This window comes from Coregonus lavaretus (assembly GCF_964263955.1).
Source record: "Coregonus lavaretus genome assembly, chromosome: 4".
Classification (NCBI taxonomy): Eukaryota; Metazoa; Chordata; class Actinopteri; order Salmoniformes; family Salmonidae; genus Coregonus; species Coregonus lavaretus.
This window is the reverse complement of record NC_139991.1, coordinates 57,475,668-57,495,914: the sequence shown is the minus strand read 5'-3', so window position 1 is coordinate 57,495,914 and position 20,247 is coordinate 57,475,668. Positions and strand designations below refer to the sequence as shown.

At 40.3% G+C, this 20,247-nt stretch overlaps 1 protein-coding gene and 1 long non-coding RNA gene across 2 annotated transcripts in view; one reads left to right on the top strand and one right to left on the bottom strand.

Moving 5' to 3' along the window:
- The window catches only part of LOC311127976, a 1,008,662-nt gene that overhangs the window by 192,312 nt on the left and 796,103 nt on the right, over positions 1 to 20,247 (top strand). The gene's annotated exons all lie outside the window — the stretch shown is intronic.
- Positions 19,216 to 20,247, bottom strand: part of LOC311127969 (erbin-like) — a 142,170-nt gene continuing 141,138 nt past the window's right edge. The window contains exon 27 of the mRNA XM_084159885.1: positions 19,216 to 20,048. Coding sequence (XP_084016011.1) covers positions 19,941 to 20,048 — 108 coding nt within the window. The 3' untranslated portion in view covers positions 19,216 to 19,940. The remainder of the gene's footprint in view (positions 20,049 to 20,247) is intronic.

Below are 20,247 nucleotides of genomic sequence, written 5' to 3'. Positions count from 1 at the left end.
AAACTTGAGCGATACTCTGTTTGGTCGACCAGTATTGCGGCGCTGAGGGTTTGTCTTAAACTGGGTGTACGCTACACAATTTTGGCCCGATTTAGCTGTCCCAGACAAGTTTTTGAGATCAGAGACAAACCCCCCATGTCGTTGCCTACTTGGGATGCGTAACCCTCAGAGATGCAATCTGAGGGCTACCGATCCCGTCTTTGAGCAGTCCCAGACGTCCCGATATTTTCAAACATGTTTGATGTTATCAGCACAAAATCTGCAATGCTCTTGTAGTGTGAGATGTGCAACGACAAGTTTTGAGAACGTGATCAGCAATAGCCAATGACAGCTCACCAGAGAAGAAGCTAGTGAGATGATGATGAGGGGCGGCAGGTAGCTTAGTGGTTAAGAGCGTTGTGCCAGTAACCGAAAGGTTGCTGGTTCTAATCCCAGAGCCGACTAGGTGAAAAATCTGTCGATGTGCCCTTGAGCAAGGCACTTAACCCTAATTGCTCCTGTAAGTCGCTCTGGATAAGAGCGTCTGCTAAATGACAAAAAAATTTTTTTAAATTAAAATTTAATCTAGAATGTGTAGACTTTCGAGCAGGAGCGATGACTACTAGTATGCATTTGTACTTGCCTTTAACCATATCCAAAGTGTAAAATCATTACAGCTCTGAAGTTCACAAGCAATGTTATTCAATTCAAAATGTTGGCTAGAAATTTCAACTCTGTATGGCAAGCGTGAATGTCTGACTGAAAACACAAGTATTGGTCTTCACAAAGTTTGCTCCTTCAGTGTTTTTAGATATTTTTGTCAGATGTTACTATGGTATACTGGAGTATAATTACAAGGCTTTTATTGACAATTACATTAAGTTTATGCAAAGAGTCAATATTAGCAGTGTTGACCCTTCTTTTTCAAGATCTCTGCAATCCGCCCTGGCATGCTGTCAAATAACTTCTGGGCCACATCCTGACTGATGGCAGTCCATTCTTGCATAATCAATGCTTGGAGTTTGTCAGAATTTGTGGGTTTTTGTTTGTCCACCTGCCTCTTGAGGATTGACCACAAGTTCTCAATGGGATTAAGGTCTGGGGAGTTTCCTGGCCATGGACCCAAAATGTCGATGTTTTGTTCACCTAGCCATTTAGTTATCACTTTTGCCTTATGGCAAGGTGCTCCATCATGCTGGAAAAGGCATTGTTTGTCACCAAACTGTTCTTGGATGGTTGGGAGAAGTTGCTCTCGGAGGATGTGTTGGTACAATTCTTTATTCATGGCTGTGTTCTCAGGCAAAATTGTGAGTGAGCCCACTCCCTTGGCTGAGAAGCAACCCCACACATGAATGGTCTCAGGATGCTTTACTGTTGGCATGACACAGGACTAATCGTAGCGCTCACCTTGTCTTCTCCGGACAATCTTTTTTCCGGATGCCCCAAACAATCGGAAAGGGGATTCATCAGAGAAAATGACTTTACCCCAGTCCTCGCTGCCCTTCTTGACACCAGGCCATCCTCCAAAAGTCTTCGCCTCACTGTGCGTGCAGATGCACTCACACCTGCCTGCTGCCATTCCTGAGCAAGCTCTGCACTGGTGGTGCCCCGATCCCGCAGCTGAATCAACTTTAGGAGACGGTCCTGGCGCTTGCTGGACTTTCTTGGGCGCCCTGAAGCCTTCTTCACAACAATTGAACCTCTCTCCTTGAAGTTCTTGATGATCCGATAAATGGTTGATTTAGGTGCAATCTTACTAGCAGCAATATCCTTGCCTGTGAAGCCCTTTTTGTGCAAAGCAATGATGACGGCACGTGTTTCCGTGCAGGTAACCATGGTTAACAGAGGAAGAACAATGATTTCAAGCACCACCCTCCTTTTAAAGCTTCCAGTCTGTTATTCTAACTCAATCAGCATGACAGAGTGATCTCCAGCCTTGTCCTCGTCAACACTCTCACCTGTGTTAATGAGAGAATCACTGACATGATGTCAGCTGGTCCTTTTGTGGCAGGGCTGAAATGCAGTGGAAATGTTTTTTGGGGATTAAGTTCATTTTCGTGGCAAAGAGGGACTTTGCAATTAATTGCAATTCATCTGATCACTCTTCATAACATTCTGGAGTATATGCAAATTGCCATCATAAAAACTGAGGCAGCAGACTTTGTGAAAATGTATATTTGTGTCATTCTCAAAATATTGACCACGACTGTACAGTACAATCAAGCACATAATACACTGTGTTACTGTAATGTGGTCCGTGTCTGTCACGGTGGACCTGAGATTCCAACCAGCGTTAACAACACACCATTCAATACCGTCAATACTGTTGAGGTATAGAGACCAACAGATTGTTTAAAGAGTTACTTATGCTACATTTTGAAAGGTAAATTCAAGAAATTACCCTACACACTACTACAGTATAACAAGAAATAGAAACAAACGGACATTAACTCACATGGTAACAGATAATGATAATATAACTATTAGATGACAGTAATAGAATAGGTAAATAATAGATAGTCAACATAAAAAAATAAATAGATGACACGTGTGAGAGAAAACATTTGTATTAGCATTACTTTAAGGTTAATATAAACGATGGGTGTGTAAGTCGCTGTTTTAACATATCTCTGTACCTGGTCCACCACGGTTGTGCACATCTCGTGTTCTTACCCCCACCCTCTGTACTCTGAAACGTGCATTTCAGCTCATGAAACGAACACTTTACATGTTGCATTTATATTTTAGTTCAGTATAAGCTTTTTGTGCATATGGAACATTTCTGGGATCTTTTATTTCAGCTCATGAAACATGGGACCAACACTTTACATGATGCGTTTATATTTTAGTTCAGTGTAAAATACACAGTATGGCTGCTCTTCAATGCCTGCATCAACACTGTCACTGGCTGTCATTCTGGCCTGCACTGCATACGGTTCTGCTGCTTGTTCTAGAATCACGAGGAACAAAACAAACATTAGATCTGTTGATCATTTTATTGACCAAAGTTGACAAAACTCTGTAGATAGGAAGAAACCTTGAGAGGAACCAGGCCACATAGGGAGTATTGTAGTTAATTCAAATCCTGACATGAAAAGAATATGTAAAACTGTATGTGGTATTCACACTTTTACCTTAATTCTCTCTCCTTAGCCCATCAACCTGCTCCATGTACCTCAGCTCTACTCTCTGTTCCACCACTGTGTTTCTCAGCGCTCTCACCCCCTCCTGGTCGGTTGCCTGTGCGTGGGTCGTCTTTGTAGTTTTAGTCCTTGGACTCCTGATCTAAATTTCAATCCCCTCTCTCACTCCCCACCTTCACTCTCTCCATGAGCCCATGCCCCTAACAGACAGAACAGCAACACCAGCAGAGCTACAGCACCCCTCATTTTGAACTAATGTAGTCTAATCTGGGCTCAGTCCCCTTCTTATACGGACTGGTCTTGGTAAACCAATACATGGGAGCTGAACGCTACAGTAATTTTTTGGGAACATAGTGCGACATCGAGAAGGCTAAAACCCTGCCCCACACTAACAGGTAGCACCTGGAAATAGTCACAATTAAGTAACGCATTTCACAATAGCCAAAGTGTTACCTAACACAGGTAAAGATTACTTTATGCGAAGTCCTTCAAATTTGGTGCAGAGGGAGGCAGAGGGAGCATCAAACCTGTTACTCAGTTCAACAACTCTCCTTTTGTTAATTTTATTTTCCTAATCTTGTACATTTCTGTGTTAAGTTTGTAGTTGTTTTGTATTTTAGTTTTTTTTTAATGCAATCGGAATATCTTTCTGAATACAAATAAAGCCTCTGACTATTGCTAAAGCTGCATCTGCATTTCGGGGTTCTAGCACAAGGCCAGAGCCCCACAATGTTCTGTTTTTAAATACTTTTAAATACTTTTACTGTTCTGAGAGATATGAGCTAACAAAGATTTAATGACAAAAGAGAGGTAGTTTCCCACCGCAGTTTCTGCTAGGCTCCACGTGTGGTTGAAACCATATTTGAATTGGTAAGCCAGCGGGGTTTGTGGAGTTCGTGATGAGGATATCACACTCTTCAGGAATGGAGGAAGCAGGGTGATGGCATGTTGAAGTTGGCAAGTCAGCCAGGCTTGTTGAGCTTGTGATGAAGATGTTCAAAGCCACACATTTTCAGACTTATTTGTATTGTATTGACACTTTATTTTATGGCAAAACACAACTGTGTGTCCAGTGTAGAACCAGGAGGAGCTGTGCACACACCCTTCCTTTGGTAGGCTTGCACTTGAAATTGTGGGTTACTTGGTTCAAGTCCAGTTGCCCAATAAGGGTACATTAAATTTTTATTGGAATTTGCATATACTTTTTTAATCATCTCAGCAAGAATTGTTCAAGCTAACAGGCGGGCAAATAACGGCGCAGAACAACAGTGGTGTGCAGAACGGCATCTCAGAACGCACAACTCGTTGGTCCTTGTCACGAATGGCCTACTGCAGCAGACGACCATACCGGGTTCCACTCCTATTGTGGTGAATTATTATTAATGAACTGTAGAGTTTAATGGACTATGAGGTAGATCTGGGTTAATCAAGAGCAAAGAGTTAGATTTCTTTGTTACTGGGCCAGGAATTTAATTGGGTAATTCAAGGATTTAAGGCCTTGTCATGGTTAAACTAAACATGAGTGTGTGTGCAAGACAGGGGAGTGAGTGATTGGTTGGAGTACTATGTGCATAATAAAAGTCGAGTTTAGCCGCCCTCAGAGACAAAGGAAGTGGGCGGAGCAATAAAAGAGCGGGTAACTGAAGAGGGGACTATATAAGATGGAGGGAGAGAGTAAGAGGGGGTTCCAATCTGCAGATTGACCTGGCTTTGTTGATTTAAAAATAAAGTAATTCTTGATGCAACAAAAACTCTGTAAGACCTTTGATTTTTAATAAAGTATAGTGTTTTTTTTTCCCCACAACACTATCAGTTTAAAACAAGAAGAAGCGGCTCCAGTGGGATCACCAACACTGGAAAATTGAGGAGTGGAAAAACATCGCATGGTCTGACGAATCCCAGTAGCTGTTGCGTCATGCTGATGGCAGAGTCAACAGCATGAGTCCATGGCCCCATCCTGTCTGGTGTCAATGGTACAGGCTGGTGGTGTGATGATGTGGGGAATGTTTTCCTGGCACACGTTAGCTCCCTTGATACCAATTGAGCAATGTTTGAACGCCACACCTTGTAGAATCCATGCCCTGAAGAATTCAGGTTGTTCTGGAGGCAAAGGGGGATCCTACCCGGTACTAGATCGGTGTACCTAAAACTGGCCACTGAATGCATAACGTCATCAAAGTCTGGGCATCCAAAGGGTTAAAAGTGTTCTCTGAATTAACACATGAACATGGTATAGACTAGACATTTGGAGACATAAAGAAAATTGGACTACCTAAAAGTTAATTTTGTTTTATCTCCAGGTCACAGCTACTTAATGGAAAAACAAGCAAAGCAACCCCCAAAACAGGAGCCTCATTCTTCAGAAAAAGAAAAAAATTATGGTAAAGAACTATTGTGAAATCAAAATGATAACTTAATAGAAATGATGTATAGAATTTTTGAAAAAAGCTTTGGCAATAATGCCAAACGCCAAATGGAAAGAACAGAACATAGAGCTGACTACTGAAAGATGGGAAAACATCTCTTTGCACTCTTGTAAAACAACACATTCAGATTTCTGGAGGGAATGCGCATGGAAGGTGCAGACTCGCTACTCTCAGACTCCTGTTATACAAGCAAAATATAACCAAGCAGATATTGCCCAGTGCTGGAGGAAATGTGGTGAAAAGAGCACATCATACATACTGCATATATTTTACTCCTGTCCTGTACTGGAAAACTTCTGGAATTAAATAAAAAACAGAAATATAATCTATATTGAAGACTCAAAAATCTATTAAACCACATTTCCTCATCCTTGGGGCTGAGCCCGGCCCTGGGCTGGGGGTAACCTCAGTGGAGACTGTTGGGAGCTCCCGCTGGGGGTGGCACTCGGCCGGGGCTGGGGCTTGGCCTTACCCCGTCTCCGGGAGACCAGCCCAAAACAATACACCACCCTGGACCATTGAATCTCCATGGAAATGCAACCTTCATTTTTAAAATGTTATTATTATTATTAATTACTTAATTCATAGAATTTGCATACTTTTTTTCGGTTCTGTATTATTTTATTGTGTCGTATTTGTAACTGTATGTTATTGTGTAATTGTGCACTTTGTGTTGAAAAAAAGGGGATATTATTGTGAGCTCCCATATGCAATTAATTTGTACAAATCTAACTTGCTTTGTCACCAAAATAATAACAATAGAAGTATTAAAATTCAATAAAACTTTAAATGCGTGCTTAAAAAAATACAGGAGTCCGATAATTAAAATTAAAATATTTTACTAAATTGCATTGTTTGAGATGATAAAATATGGCAAACAAAACTCATACGTTTAATTTAATTTAAAATTGGTTCTCAAAATTAGCTGATCGTTAAAGAGTTTATCTAGTACCTGTATCTGGATTGAATGCGTTGTTTGTGTGAACGAGGAAGCCTAGAGTGATTTCTGTTATGATAATTATTTAACTAACTATTTCAGTGTCTCTGTGCGTCTCCCAAAAGGTTGTAATGCTTTTGGATCAAGAAACGGACAGAGTCCCGGTCTGCATAGTCAGGCCTTTATTCATTGAGAATTCTGCCACAAAATGGTCGTACAATATTTTTATACGCACACGTCATACAACAAATCCCACCCCTTTTAGGCGGGCTGTATTTTTCCACTAAACATGGGTTTAGCTCATGTTTTCCTCTGCTTCTCCTAACCATCAGGTCACCCACATATGTTCTTATCATAGTTTACTCCCTGCATTCCTCAGTTATCGGCGTTCTCACAATATTCTGACTGCCTCATTGTATTTCTAACTATGCTACACATATTATCAGTTTATAGTCTTATGATTCTAACACTTTTCACGCAGTTTCAGGGTGTAATAATTAGTCATTATTAAGAATGTACTAATCATACTTAAAACAAGAACATTTCACAACTATATTTAAGGGTGGAACATTTAGTCATTACTTTTAACCTGTATATATTTTAATTTCTATATCAATCCACACTGTGACTAAATTATCCACACTTTAATACACAGAAAATCATTACAATTACTTTTAAACTAGAAATGTATAGTTCTAGGAAAAGATCCAGTTACAGTTCTCCGTTAGATTTTCACTGCAACCTTCACACATTAGAACTAAGAAAAGTTTCATCCAGTCTCAAACTATCTGAATCGTCGTCATCCTCCACCAAGCCTGGTGGGTCATATTCTTCATTCCTTAGGTCGGAGTCCGGGATTGGGCCGTATCTCACCATCTGTTGGGAAACTGCATACTCCAACGCCTTGCTCACCAACCCTCGGACACAGGGAATAAGACAACATCCACAAAGAACAAACATACCCATAGAAGCTATAGCTGCACCCAGAATAGTTGCAACAATAGCTTTCCATTTTCCAAACATGTTATCAAACCAACCAGTCATTGATGTATTCACCCCCCCAGTTCTCAGCCCATTCTTTACGCAATGCAGTGCTCTAGTTACTGTACCATCTGGGGATGTATTGTTGGGGATAAACATACAACAATGACCTCACACCATCTTGTAAATCCGCCCTTCTCTGCTAAAAGCATATCGAGAGCCAAACTATTCTGTCAGGTCATGAGTGAGGTGGCGGATAGTTGGTCTGAAATTCCCTTCACTACATCCCTTGTCTAATTAACGAACCTTTGTAGATGTAATTAATCCAGTCAACATTTTTATTAATTGTAACCCACCAGAAAAACGTTGTTGTAAACCCTTCTCCAATTTGATCTGTGATTCGCATTACTTTGGTGTCTATAACATTGATAATCTCTGGGGGTCATGGTGAATTGGGGTGCCTTAGTATTATCCTTTTTAAGAGTGGTTATTTTAATATCAGAACAATTAGGTGAGGTTTGGTTTGATCCCAAATCTATCACACAAGAGAACATGGTCTGAGGCATAGGTGCAGTTAGAAGGGTTGGCCTACCTGTTGAACAGGCATAACAATTAGTTTGACCCAATGCCCTAGCTGTGTAGTTCATCCACCTTACCCAGAAGTTCTCATTTGAAATTCCTTCTACTTCTCCTTGGTTCATTTCCTGCAAGAGGAAATACAGTGGGGAAAAAAATTATTTAGTCAGCCACCAATTGTGCAAGTTCTCCCACTTAAAAAGATGAGAGAGGCCTGTAATTTTCATCATAGGTACAAGTCAACTATGACAGACAAATTGAATTTTTTTTTCCAGAAAATCACATTGTAGGATTTTTAATGAATTTATTTGCAAATTATGGTGGAAAATAAGTATTTGGTCACCTACAAACAAGCAAGATTTCTGGCTCTCACAGACCTGTAACTTCTTCTTTAAGAGGCTCCTCTGTCCTCCACTCGTTACCTGTATTAATGGCACCTGTTTGAACTTGTTATCAGTATAAAAGACACCTGTCCACAACCTCAAACAGTCACACTCCAAACTCCACTATGGCCAAGACCAAAGAGCTGTCAAAGGACACCAGAAACAACATTGTAGACCTGCACCAGGCTGTGAAGACTGAATCTGCAATAGGTAAGCAGCTTGGTTTGAAGAAATCAACTGTGGGAGCAATTATTAGGAAATGGAAGACATACAAGACCACTGATAATCTCCCTCGATCTGGGGCTCCATGCAAGATCTCACCCCGTGGGGTCAAAATGATCACAAGAACGGTGAGCAAAAATCCCAGAACCACACGGGGGGACCTAGTTAATGACCTGCAGAGAGCTGGGACCAAAGTAACAAAGCCTACCATCAGTAACACACTACGCCGCCAGGGACTCAAATCCTGCAGTGCCAGACATGTCCCCCTGCTTAAGCCAGTACATGTCCAGGCCCGTCTGAAGTTTGCTAGAGTGCATTTGGATGATCCAGAAGAGGATTGGGAGAATGTCATATGGTCAGATGAAACCAAAATATAACGTTTTGGTAAAAACTCAACTCGTCGTGTTTGGAGGACAAATAATGCTGAGTTGCATCCAAAGAACACCATACCTACTGTGAAGCATGGGGGTGGAAACATCATGCTTTGGGGCTATTTTTCTGCAAAGGGACCAGGACGACTGATCCGTGTAAAGGAAAGAATGAATGGGGCCATGTATCGTGAGATTTTGAGTGAAAACCTCCTTCCATCAGCAAGGGCATTGAAGATTAAACGTGGCTGGGTCTTTCAGCATGACAATGATCCCAAACACACCGCCCGGGCAACGAAGGAGTGGCTTCGTAAGAAGCATTTCAAGGTTCTGGAGTGGCCTAGCCAGTCTCCAGATCTCAACCCCATAGAAAATCTTTGGAGGGAGTTGAAAGTCCGTGTTGCCCAGTGACAGCCCCAAAACATCACTGCTCTAGAGGAGATCTGCATGGAGGAATGGGCCAAAATACCAGCAACAGTGTGTGAAAACCTTGTGAAGACTTACAGAAAACGTTTGACCTGTGTCATTGCCAACAAAGGGTATATAACAAAGTATTGAGAAACTTTTGTTATTGACCAAATACTTATTTTCCACCATAATTTGCAAATAAATTCATTAAAAATCCTACAATGTGATTTTCTGGATTGTTTTTTCTCATTTTGTCTGTCATAGTTGATGTGTACCTATGATGAAAATTACAGGCCTCTCTCATCTTTTTAAGTGGGAGAACTTGCACAATTGGTGGCTGACTAAATACTTTTTTTCCCCACTGTATGTATTTGGACAGTGATGCTAACATTTTTAATGTGGCTCTATACTCCAGCATTTTGGATTTGAGATCAAATGTTTCAAATGAGGTGACAATACAGAATGTCACCTTTTATTTGAGGGTATTTTCATACATATCTGATTTACCGTTTAGAAATGAAAGCACTTTATATACACTATCCAGTCCCCCCATTTGAAGATGTCGTAAGTATTTGGACACATTTCACGTATAGTGTACCAAAGTAGTCAAAAGTTTACTATTTGGTCCCATATTCCCACTACGTCAAGCTTGTGACTCTACAAACTCGTTGGATGAATGATGACCGGAGTAAATAAGACACAGTATTTCGGGAACACTTCTAAATCAATCCTGATAATGCCATGAATGAATCATGAATAATGATGAGTGGAAAGTTACAGAGGGTACAACAAAGCATACTAACCTCTCACCATTACCAGTAATGGTGGAGATTAACATTTTCTGGGGGGTATGATCTTTGTCCCTCTAACTTTCTCACTCAAAAATGACAATACATTATTCACCATTCACTTCCTTTTGGACAAAACATAATCCGAAACACAACCAAAACAAGCTGTAAATGCATCCAACAAGTTTGTAGAGTCACAAGCTTGATGTAGTCACTGTGTGCAAGAAATATGGGAGAAAATACTAAACTTTTGACTACTTTAATACACTTTTCGGTGAAATTTGTCCAAATCCTAATGACATATTCAAATGGAGGGACTAGATATATAAAGGGCTTTCATTTCTAAACAGTAAATCAGATACAGTGGGGAAAAAAAGTATTTAGTCAGCCACCAATTGTGCAAGTTCTCCCACTTAAAAAGATGAGAGAGGCCTGTAATTTTCATCATAGGTACACGTCAACTATGACAGACAAATTGAGAAAAAAAAATCCAGAAAATCACATTGTAGAATTTTTTATGAATTTATTTGCAAATTATGGTGGAAAATAAGTATTTGGTCACCTACAAACAAGCAAGATTTCTGGCTCTCACAGACCTGTAACGTCTTCTTTAAGAGGCTCCTCTGTCCTCCACTCGTTACCTGTATTAATGGCACCTGTTTGAACTTGTTATCAGTATAAAAGACACCTGTCCACAACCTCAAACAGTCACACTCCAAACTCCACTATGGCCAAGACCAAAGAGCTGTCAAAGGACACCAGAAACTAAATTGTAGACCTGCACCAGGCTGGGAAGACTGAATCTGCAATAGGTAAGCAGCTTGGTTTGAAGAAATCAACTGTGGGAGCAATTATTAGGAAATGGAAGACATACAAGACCACTGATAATCTCCCTCGATCTGGGGCTCCACGCAAGATCTCACCCCGTGGGGTCAAAATGATCACAAGAACGGTGAGCAAAAATCCCAGAACCACACGGGGGGACCTAGTGAATGACCTGCAGAGAGCTGGGACCAAAGTAACAAAGCCTACCATCAGTAACACACTACTCAAATCCTGCAGTGCCAGACGTGTCCCCCTGCTTAAGCCAGTACATGTCCAGGCCCGTCTGAAGTTTGCTAGAGTGCATTTGGATGATCCAGAAGAGGATTGGGAGAATGTCATATGGTCAGATGAAACCAAAATATAACTTTTTGGTAAAAACTCAACTCGTCGTGTTTGGAGGACAAAGAATGCTGAGTTGCATCCAAAGAACACCATACCTACTGTGAAGCATGGGGGTGGAAACATCATGCTTTGGGGCTGTTTTTCTGCAAAGGGACCAGGACGACTGATCCGTGTAAAGGAAAGAATGAATGGGGCCATGTATCGTGAGATTTTGAGTGAAAACCTCCTACCATCAGCAAGGGCATTGAAGATGAAACGTGGCTGGGTCTTTCAGCATGACAATGATCCCAAACACACCGCCCGGGCAACGAAGGAGTGGCTTCGTAAGAAGCATTTCAAGGTCCTGGAGTGGCCTAGCCAGTCTCCAGATCTCAACCCCATAGAAAATCTTTGGAGGGAGTTGAAAGTCCGTGTTGCCCAGCGACAGCCCTAAAACATCACTGCTCTAGAGGAGATCTGCATGGAGGAATGGGCCAAAATATCAGCAACAGTGTGTGAAAACCTTGTGAAGACTTACAGAAAACGTTTGACATGTGTCATTGCCAACAAAGGGTATATAACAAAGTATTGAGAAACTTTTGTTATTGACCAAATACTTATTTTCCACCATAATTTGCAAATAAATTCATTAAAAATCCTACAATGTGATTTTCTGGAATTTTTTTCCTCATTCTGTCTGTCATAGTTGACGTGTACCTATGATGAAAATTACAGGCCTCTCTCATCTTTTTAAGTGGGAGAACTTGCACAATTGGTGGCTGACTAAATACTTTTTCCCCCACTGTATGTATGAAAATACCCTCAAGTAAAAGGTGACATTCTGTACTGTGACCTCATATAAAACATTTGTATCTCAAATCCAAAATGCTGGAGTATAGAGCCAAATTTGACAATTTAGTATCACTGTCCAAATACATATGTAGGGAAGTGTAGATAACAGGCTCTGAATGGCTTGTCAACAACTTCTGTAAATGATACAGTTGAAGTCGGAAGTTTACATACACTTAGGTTGGAGTCATTAAAACTCGTTTTTCAACCACTCCACAAATGTCTTGTTAACAAACTATAGTTTTGGCAAGTCGGTTAGGACATCTACTTTGTGCATGACACAAGTAATTTTTCCAACAATTGTTTACAGACAGATTATTTCACTTATAATTCACTGTATCACAATTCCAGTGGGTTATACGTTTACTAAGTTGACTGTGCCTTTAAACAGCTTGGAAAATTCCAGAAAATGATGTCATGGCTGTAGAAGCTTCTGATAGGCTAATTGACATCATTTGAGTCAATTGGAGGTGTACCTGTGGATGTATTTCAAGGCCTACCTTCAAACTCAGTGCCTCTTTGCTTGACTTCATGGGAAAATCAAAAGAAATCTGCCAAGACCTCAGAAAAGAAATTGTAGACCTCCACAAGTCTGGTTCATCCTTGGGAGCAATTTCCAAACGCCTGAAGGTACCACGTTCATCTGTACAAACAATAGTACGCAAGTATAAACACCATGGGACCACGCAGCCGTCATACCGCTCAGGAAGGAGTCTCCTAGAGATGAACATACTTTGGTGCGAAAAGTGCAAATCAATCCCAGAACAACAGCAAAGGACCTTGTGAAGATGCTGGAGGAAACAGGTACAAAAGTATCTATATCCACAGTAAAACGAGTCCTATATCGACATAACCTGAAAGGCCGCTCAGCAAGGGTCTTCTTCCTCCAAGGGTCTACTGCTCCAAAACCGCCATAAAAAAGCCAAACTATGGTTTGCAACTGCACTTGGGGACAAAGATCATACTTTTTGGAGAAATGTCCTCTGGTGTGATGAAACAAAAATAGAACTGTTTGGCCATAATGACCATCGTTATGTTTAGAGGAAAAAGGGGGTACTTTGCAAGCCGAAGAACACCATTTCAACCGTGAAGCATGGGGGTGGCAGCATCATGCTGTGGGGGTGCTTTGCTGCAGGAAGGACTGGTGCACTTCACAAAATAGATGGCATCATGAGGAAGGAAAATTATGTAGATATATTGAAGCAACATCTCAAGACATCAGTCAGGAAGTTAAAGCTTGGTCGCAAATGGGTCTTCCAAATGGACAATGACCCCAAGCATACTTCCAAAGTTGTGACAAAATGGCTTAAGGACAACAAAGTCAAGGTATTGGAGTGGCCATCACAAAGCCCTGACCTTAATCCTGTAGAAAATGTGTGGGCAGAACTGAAAAAGCGTGTGCAAGCAAGGAGGCCTACAAACCTGACTCAGTTACACCAGCTCTGTCAGGAGGAATGCAGGTGTATGTAAACTTCCGACTTCAACTGTATATGTACAATTTACAGTTAGTAAACATGTTCTGTTTACACTAGTCAACTGTTGGTACATCAGCTGGCAACCAACACTTGTCACTGATGTGTCACAGTATAAAAAGCCTCTTACCATTCTCTTTCTTCAATTGTTTTTAAGGACAAATCAAATTCTTATGCACACATAGTGAGCTCCAAAAGTATTGGAACAGTGACACATTATTTTTGTTATGGATCTGTATTCCAGCACTTTGGATTTGAAATGATTCAAATTGACTACCATTACATGTCAGATAGTCAGATTAATATAATAGTTCGATTAAAACGTTTACATGCTTTCCAAGAGGAACGATTTCCCTAATAATCCTGTTTAGATGGAGACATCTGAAACCAGGCTACCTGATGGCTCTCTGATAAATGCAGAAAATCAAAATTACAATCAAAATAAATGTTCTACCACAGGGAACATTTTATTTTTGGGAAGCATATTTGATTCTGAGTTTGGACATATAAAGTTTGTATGTGAAAACTACTACATTTTCAGTTGTTCCGAACTCACTTCCCTCGATCAAATACACCGCTGGAATGCCGATTAACGTGTTTACATGTCCTAATAATTCGAAGGATTGCTAAAAAAACAGGTGTTTTAATCGGTGTATGATTACTTCTATTTTGACGCCGATTAAGATAAACATAGTAAGGTGTTTACATGACTACTGCATAATCTGCCTACTGCCATAATCAGTTTAATATTGAATTATTACTGTGCATGTAAACATGTGATTAAAGTACAGACTGTCATTTCCATCCATATCGGGTGAACAGTTTAGAAATGACATTACTTTTTGTACATAGTCCCCCATTGTAGGGGACCAAAAGTATTGGGACAAATTCACCTATATGTGTATTAATTAAGAATATAATATGTTTCTAAACACTTCTATATTAATGTGGATGCTATCATGATTACGGATCATCCTGAATGAATCGTGAATAATGATGAGTGAGAAAGTTACAGATGCACAAATATCATACCTCCAAGACATGCTAACCTCTCACCATTACAATAACAGGGAAGGCTAGCATCTTTCTCACTCATCATTATTCACCATTCATTCAGGACTATCCATAATCATGGTAGCTCATTCTTTTGGTTCCCTAAAATGCGGGGACTATGTACAGAAAGTGCTGTAATTTCTAAATGGTTCACCCGATATGGATGGAAATACCCTCAAAATAAAGCTGACAGTCTGCACTTTAACCTCATAGTCATTGTATCATCCTAAGTGGTGGAGTACAGAGCCAAAACAACAAAATATGTGTCACTGTCCCAATACTTTTGGAGCTCACTGTATACCTCTATTATTTTTCTTCAGCTTCTCCACCTGGGTCTCACTGTCTGTCATTCTGGGCCCCATGGCTGACAGTTCTGCTGCTTGAACTGGAATTATGCAAAGAATAAATACATTCAGGTGATGGTGTTCATATCACTGAACAAAACTATCTCTCAAATATTTTCACATCAACACGTTACCTGTATTCTTTCTCTTCAGCTCCTCCACCTGGCTCTCACTGGCTGTCACTTTGGCCCCCATGGCTGACAGTTCCGCTGCTTGGGCTGGAATTATGCAAACAGAACATTAATTCAGTCACTCAGTCTGGCCTTCAAGGCTGAAACATTCTGACATTTCTGAATAAAGACAAGTAAACCTACAGTGATCATTCTGTAACAAGCAATACTGTAGGATGGCGTATGGCTCCCTTCATAACTTGCATCAACATTCACTGGCAGTCATTCTCGCCTGCAAGATCCTACAAACGTTAAACGTGTATATCCTTATTATGACGAATTAAGCTATAACTCTTTAGGCTACCTTGAGGAACCAGACCAGTGGAGTATGGTAATAATGTCTAATGTGAATAGACGATATGCAGTATGTGATATTCACATGTACCTTCATTGTCTCTCCTCAGTTCATCGTCTTCCTTCATATACCTCAGCCCCACTCTCTGTTCCACCACCATGTCTCTCAGCTCAGCCCAGATCTCAGAGTTGGTGGCCGTCTGGTTGGCTGCCTGTGCGTGGGTCGTCTCTACAGCTTCAGTGCTTGGGCTCCTGATATCAATTTCAATCCCCTCTCTCTCCCTGAGCCCATGCCCCAAACAGACAGAATAGCAACACCAGCAGAGCTACAGCACCCCTCATTTTGAAACGACACCTCTTTAGAACTAATGTAGTCTAATCTGGGCTCCTCAATACCCCCTTCTTATAGAGACTGGACTTGGTGAACCAATACATGGAAACTGAACACTTGCCTACAGTGGACATTCTTTGAATATAGCCAAGGTGTAACATAACACAGGGAAAGATTACTATATGCCAAGTCCTTTAAATTTGGTGCCGTGGGAGCATCACAGCTGTTACGCAGTTCAAGGGCTCTCCTTATGTTCATTTTATTTTCCAAATCCTAATACATGGCTGTATTAAGATCCATTTCTTGCAACTGTATCTTCAACATCACAGGCGGCCGGTGGCACCTTAATTGGGGAGGACGGGCTCATAGTAATGGCTGGAATGGAATAACTGGAATGGTATTGAACACATCAAACACCTTTTCCATGTGTTTAATATCATTCCATTCACACCATTATTATGAGCTGTCCTCCCCTCAACATGTTACTGTTAATATCTACACATGCTCTGGCAAGGGGTGTTGCTTTATTCAAAGCCTTTGGGAAATGCATGTCATTCAATGAAGGAAACATTTTAAAGAGCATTAGTTTATTTCTTATTTTCCACAGGTTACCTCAGAAACAGTATAATTATATACAAAATCTGGAATGTTGAATAAATGCATATCAATCATCTTACTGTAGCCGTTTCCAGAGAAACCTTTGAAATAGCTACACATTAAAACGGGTTGCGTCTGCATTGCAATTTATTGCTGGTTTTACAAACTCAGAGTGACTAATGCCATGATTAATTAATTTCTTAACTTTTTAAAAGTATTTACATTTTGATTAGTAATGTCTAAAAGGTAACTGGAAAATGTGCTAAATAAATAAAAACAAGGTGGGAACGTGAAGAGACCAGTTGTTCTTGGATATGGAAAACAGGTGAGCCCCCAGGTTTTAGTCCCAGATTGTCTACACCATCTACTGGACAGTTATTTTCCTTATTTTTTTTGCCATGAATATTAAAAAAAATATGACCTTAACAATCATCAGATTGTTCTTATTCCCAGATAAAAAAGTAAAAGAACAGTGCCCACAACAAAACAGCACAAAAAACAATTACAATGTTTCTTAAAACATGATGTACTAACAGTAATCTTGAGAAGTCTTAAAAAGTCAATATGTTACCGCTTTAGGCTAACATTGACCAATGACAAAAATATCTGCAGTTATTATGAGCGTGCCACTGGGGCTGCAGTTGATTAAAAAAACTAGGACAGTTTCAGTTGGAAGCAATGTTCACTTGGAATTCAAAATGGAAAAGAGGAGAGCAAACATCATTGAAACAGTGTTTTCCATTCGAGTCACAAGTTGACAGTACCGTGAGCATAATCTTTAGCTGTATGCATGAAGTAATATTGAATTACATACAGGTACAGTAGATTACATACCATTTTACATTTGTAATATACAATATATGCCATTTAGCAGACACTTTTATTCAAAGCGACTTACAGTCATGCATGCATACAGTTTACATATGGGTAGTCCCGGGAATCGAACCCACAACCCTTGCGGTGCAAGCACCAAGCTCTGCCAACTGAGCCATACAGGACTATACATTTATACATTTGTTAAGTATTGGGATGACATAAATGACAACTTCATTAACTGTGTGGAATTTTTTTTTTAACTTTATATATGCTCAGTCACAATTCAGTGTTTGCATTACAATGAATTTATAAACTATTTTCATTTGGGCCATAACTTGTAGATCTCTTTGAATTGGATAATTTTTGTTTCTGTAGGAAATACATCCACCTTTTCATGGATTAAATCACAAAATAGACAATTCATTGGGTGATTTCATGCAAACACATACATCTATACACTTTTGGACATAGCATAGTAGCTTTTAAAAGCATTTTTATAATTTGACACGATTCAATTAAACATTACAAATGACAGGTTTTTTTTGCCTTTGCAGCTCTGAGTTCCTTTTACACTGGTGTAAAAGTTAATCATGTTTGCATAACATATACACGTAACAAGCTTGGGAAAACCTGAAACTCATTTGTAAGGGCAGAGTGCCACAAGATCATTCACTATTATACAATGCAGACTAAAATGTTTGTTTCTTTGCTAAAAAGATGTTTTTAACGAAAAAATTATTCACAAAATAAATCCTGTGTAATAATCAGCGATTACTAAAAGGGTTTGTTGTTTTATTTTTTATTATAGGTTATAAAAAAATGCAATCGGATGTCTTTCTGAATGAAAACAAATCTTCAGACTATTGCTATTAAACCATTATGACAAGTCATGCGGCGTTTACTCAAGAGGAGAGCGTTTAGTTTGTTGTGAATATTGCTTGATGCTCAGGGTAGTCACTCCCTCCCTCCCCTTGTTCTAACAGTTCAAGGTCTATGGCACTTGACAGCTCCCCCCCAGTTCATTTGATCCAGCGTAGAGCAAAGAGTCCATGTATGAAACACAAAAAGAGATTGAAAAGCATGTCTAAAAAGATGTTATTTTATACAAAGGCAAAATGTGGTTGTTTTCCGCCACTTAAAAAAATTGTTAGACAGAAACCCCTTTTCAATCTGAAAGCGTGTGTGTCAGTGTTTTCTAGTCACCAATGGCTGCCTTCAGGGAGAAGCCCTTTAGAATCTTACCAAGATGAGTGAAAGGGGCCCAGAGACCTATACCTGCTCAGTCTGACACAGGCTGCATCTGAGATGACACCCTATATCCTTTGTATACAGTTCCCCACTAGTATGTAGCGTGCTCTATGGGGAATAGGGTGTCACTCCCACCAGCACCTCCAACACATGGGGTGTAATCATTAGTCCAAACAGTTGCAAAACTGAACTTTTTGCAATTAAAAACAACAGTTTCCATTGGACACTTTCAGCTAGGTCCCTCCCCGTTTTGTTCCGTTTAAGAAATGTTTTGCAACAAAATCAGCGTAATGAATACACCCCTGGCCATGGTCTGCACACATGCTTAGCTTACCTAACTTTACCACTCCGCCTCCTGACCCACTCTCACATCACATCCTGGCTAGGCTAATTAAGGCCAAAAAAAGGCATTCCTCTCTCATGATCCGTTCCATATCCCAGTCCCAATTCCATTTCACATACAAAGAGCGTTTTACAGCATCCAAGTAGTAAGTAGTCGGCACCCGGGGCGGTTGATTCAGTGATGAATGAGTGTCCACGTCCGTACGAAAGGATTTGTTCAGGAGTTGAGAGGTGAGTGACCGCACAGGCAGTGGTCTATTCAAGTGAGGGATATTCCAAGCCAGTGGTGCCATGGAGGCTACTGAAACTGCTCCTATGCTAAAATGAGGACAGTATAGATACTGGATGTATGCAGTATGGCTCACAGGTTTTATAGAGGCAGAGGCAAATAAATTGTTCTTCTGAAATATCCACCATGTACAGCACCCGTTCCAAAAACTGTCACAATTGTAAGTAGGCAGGGGGGAAATTCAAGAAAATAAACTCTGCCCGAAAGCGCAATCCAGTACTACATTCGTCTCCACAAGAAAGCAAATAACATTGTCCCCCATATCACATCTCAGCTAGATCAAATAAGTGGTTTCAGCATCTTCTTAAAACAAAAGAAACATTACTTAAAAATAAAGGCAAATCAGATGTAAGCAGAGAGAGAGAAAGAGAGAGAGGTAGCCCTGTCCTCTAGTGGTCAACTACAGTTAATGCTCAACTACAGCAACTAGAAACTCTGCAATGATGAAGGTGAATTATTTTCTTTGAAAAACAAAAGTCTTTACAGAAAGCAGTCTTTACTAAATCTCTGTGTCATTGGAGCACACACCGTCTCTGCTGCGTACTCTGAGTAAAAAATTACCGGGCTATCCCACAGTGACGGCTTCTTTAAGACAACATCCCCCCAGTCCACTTGATGCAGTGGTTCGGCCCCTGTTATCCCAAAAGCTCTTAAAGGTTCTCTTCACCATAAAGCAGTTTTACCAGGCTCCTCTGTGTATAAAAATAAGAAGGAAGTGGACATTCAGTTCTCGTGTGGTTTCGTCTGGATCGGAGGTCACAGTCCTGTCTGTCTCTCTCTACGCTGTCACCTCTCGGACGATGATCATATCCACAGTGGTGGGAAACGTCTTCAGCAGGGCTACAGCGTTCCCGTGGTCAATGTTCACAAAGCTGTATCCGTTCGCCTGTGTGGAAAAGAAGGAGTAAGGGCTTTATAAATACATTTCATTGATTGAATTAGGGATTTGTGGATATTTAGCTAAACACCAAGATAGCAACTTTGGCTTTTATGTTTTATTTTATGTTTATTATTATTATCGCTATTTTAACACTTTATTGAGACAGTACTGAAATCTGAGGGGAAGACAAGTGGGAGAAACAACT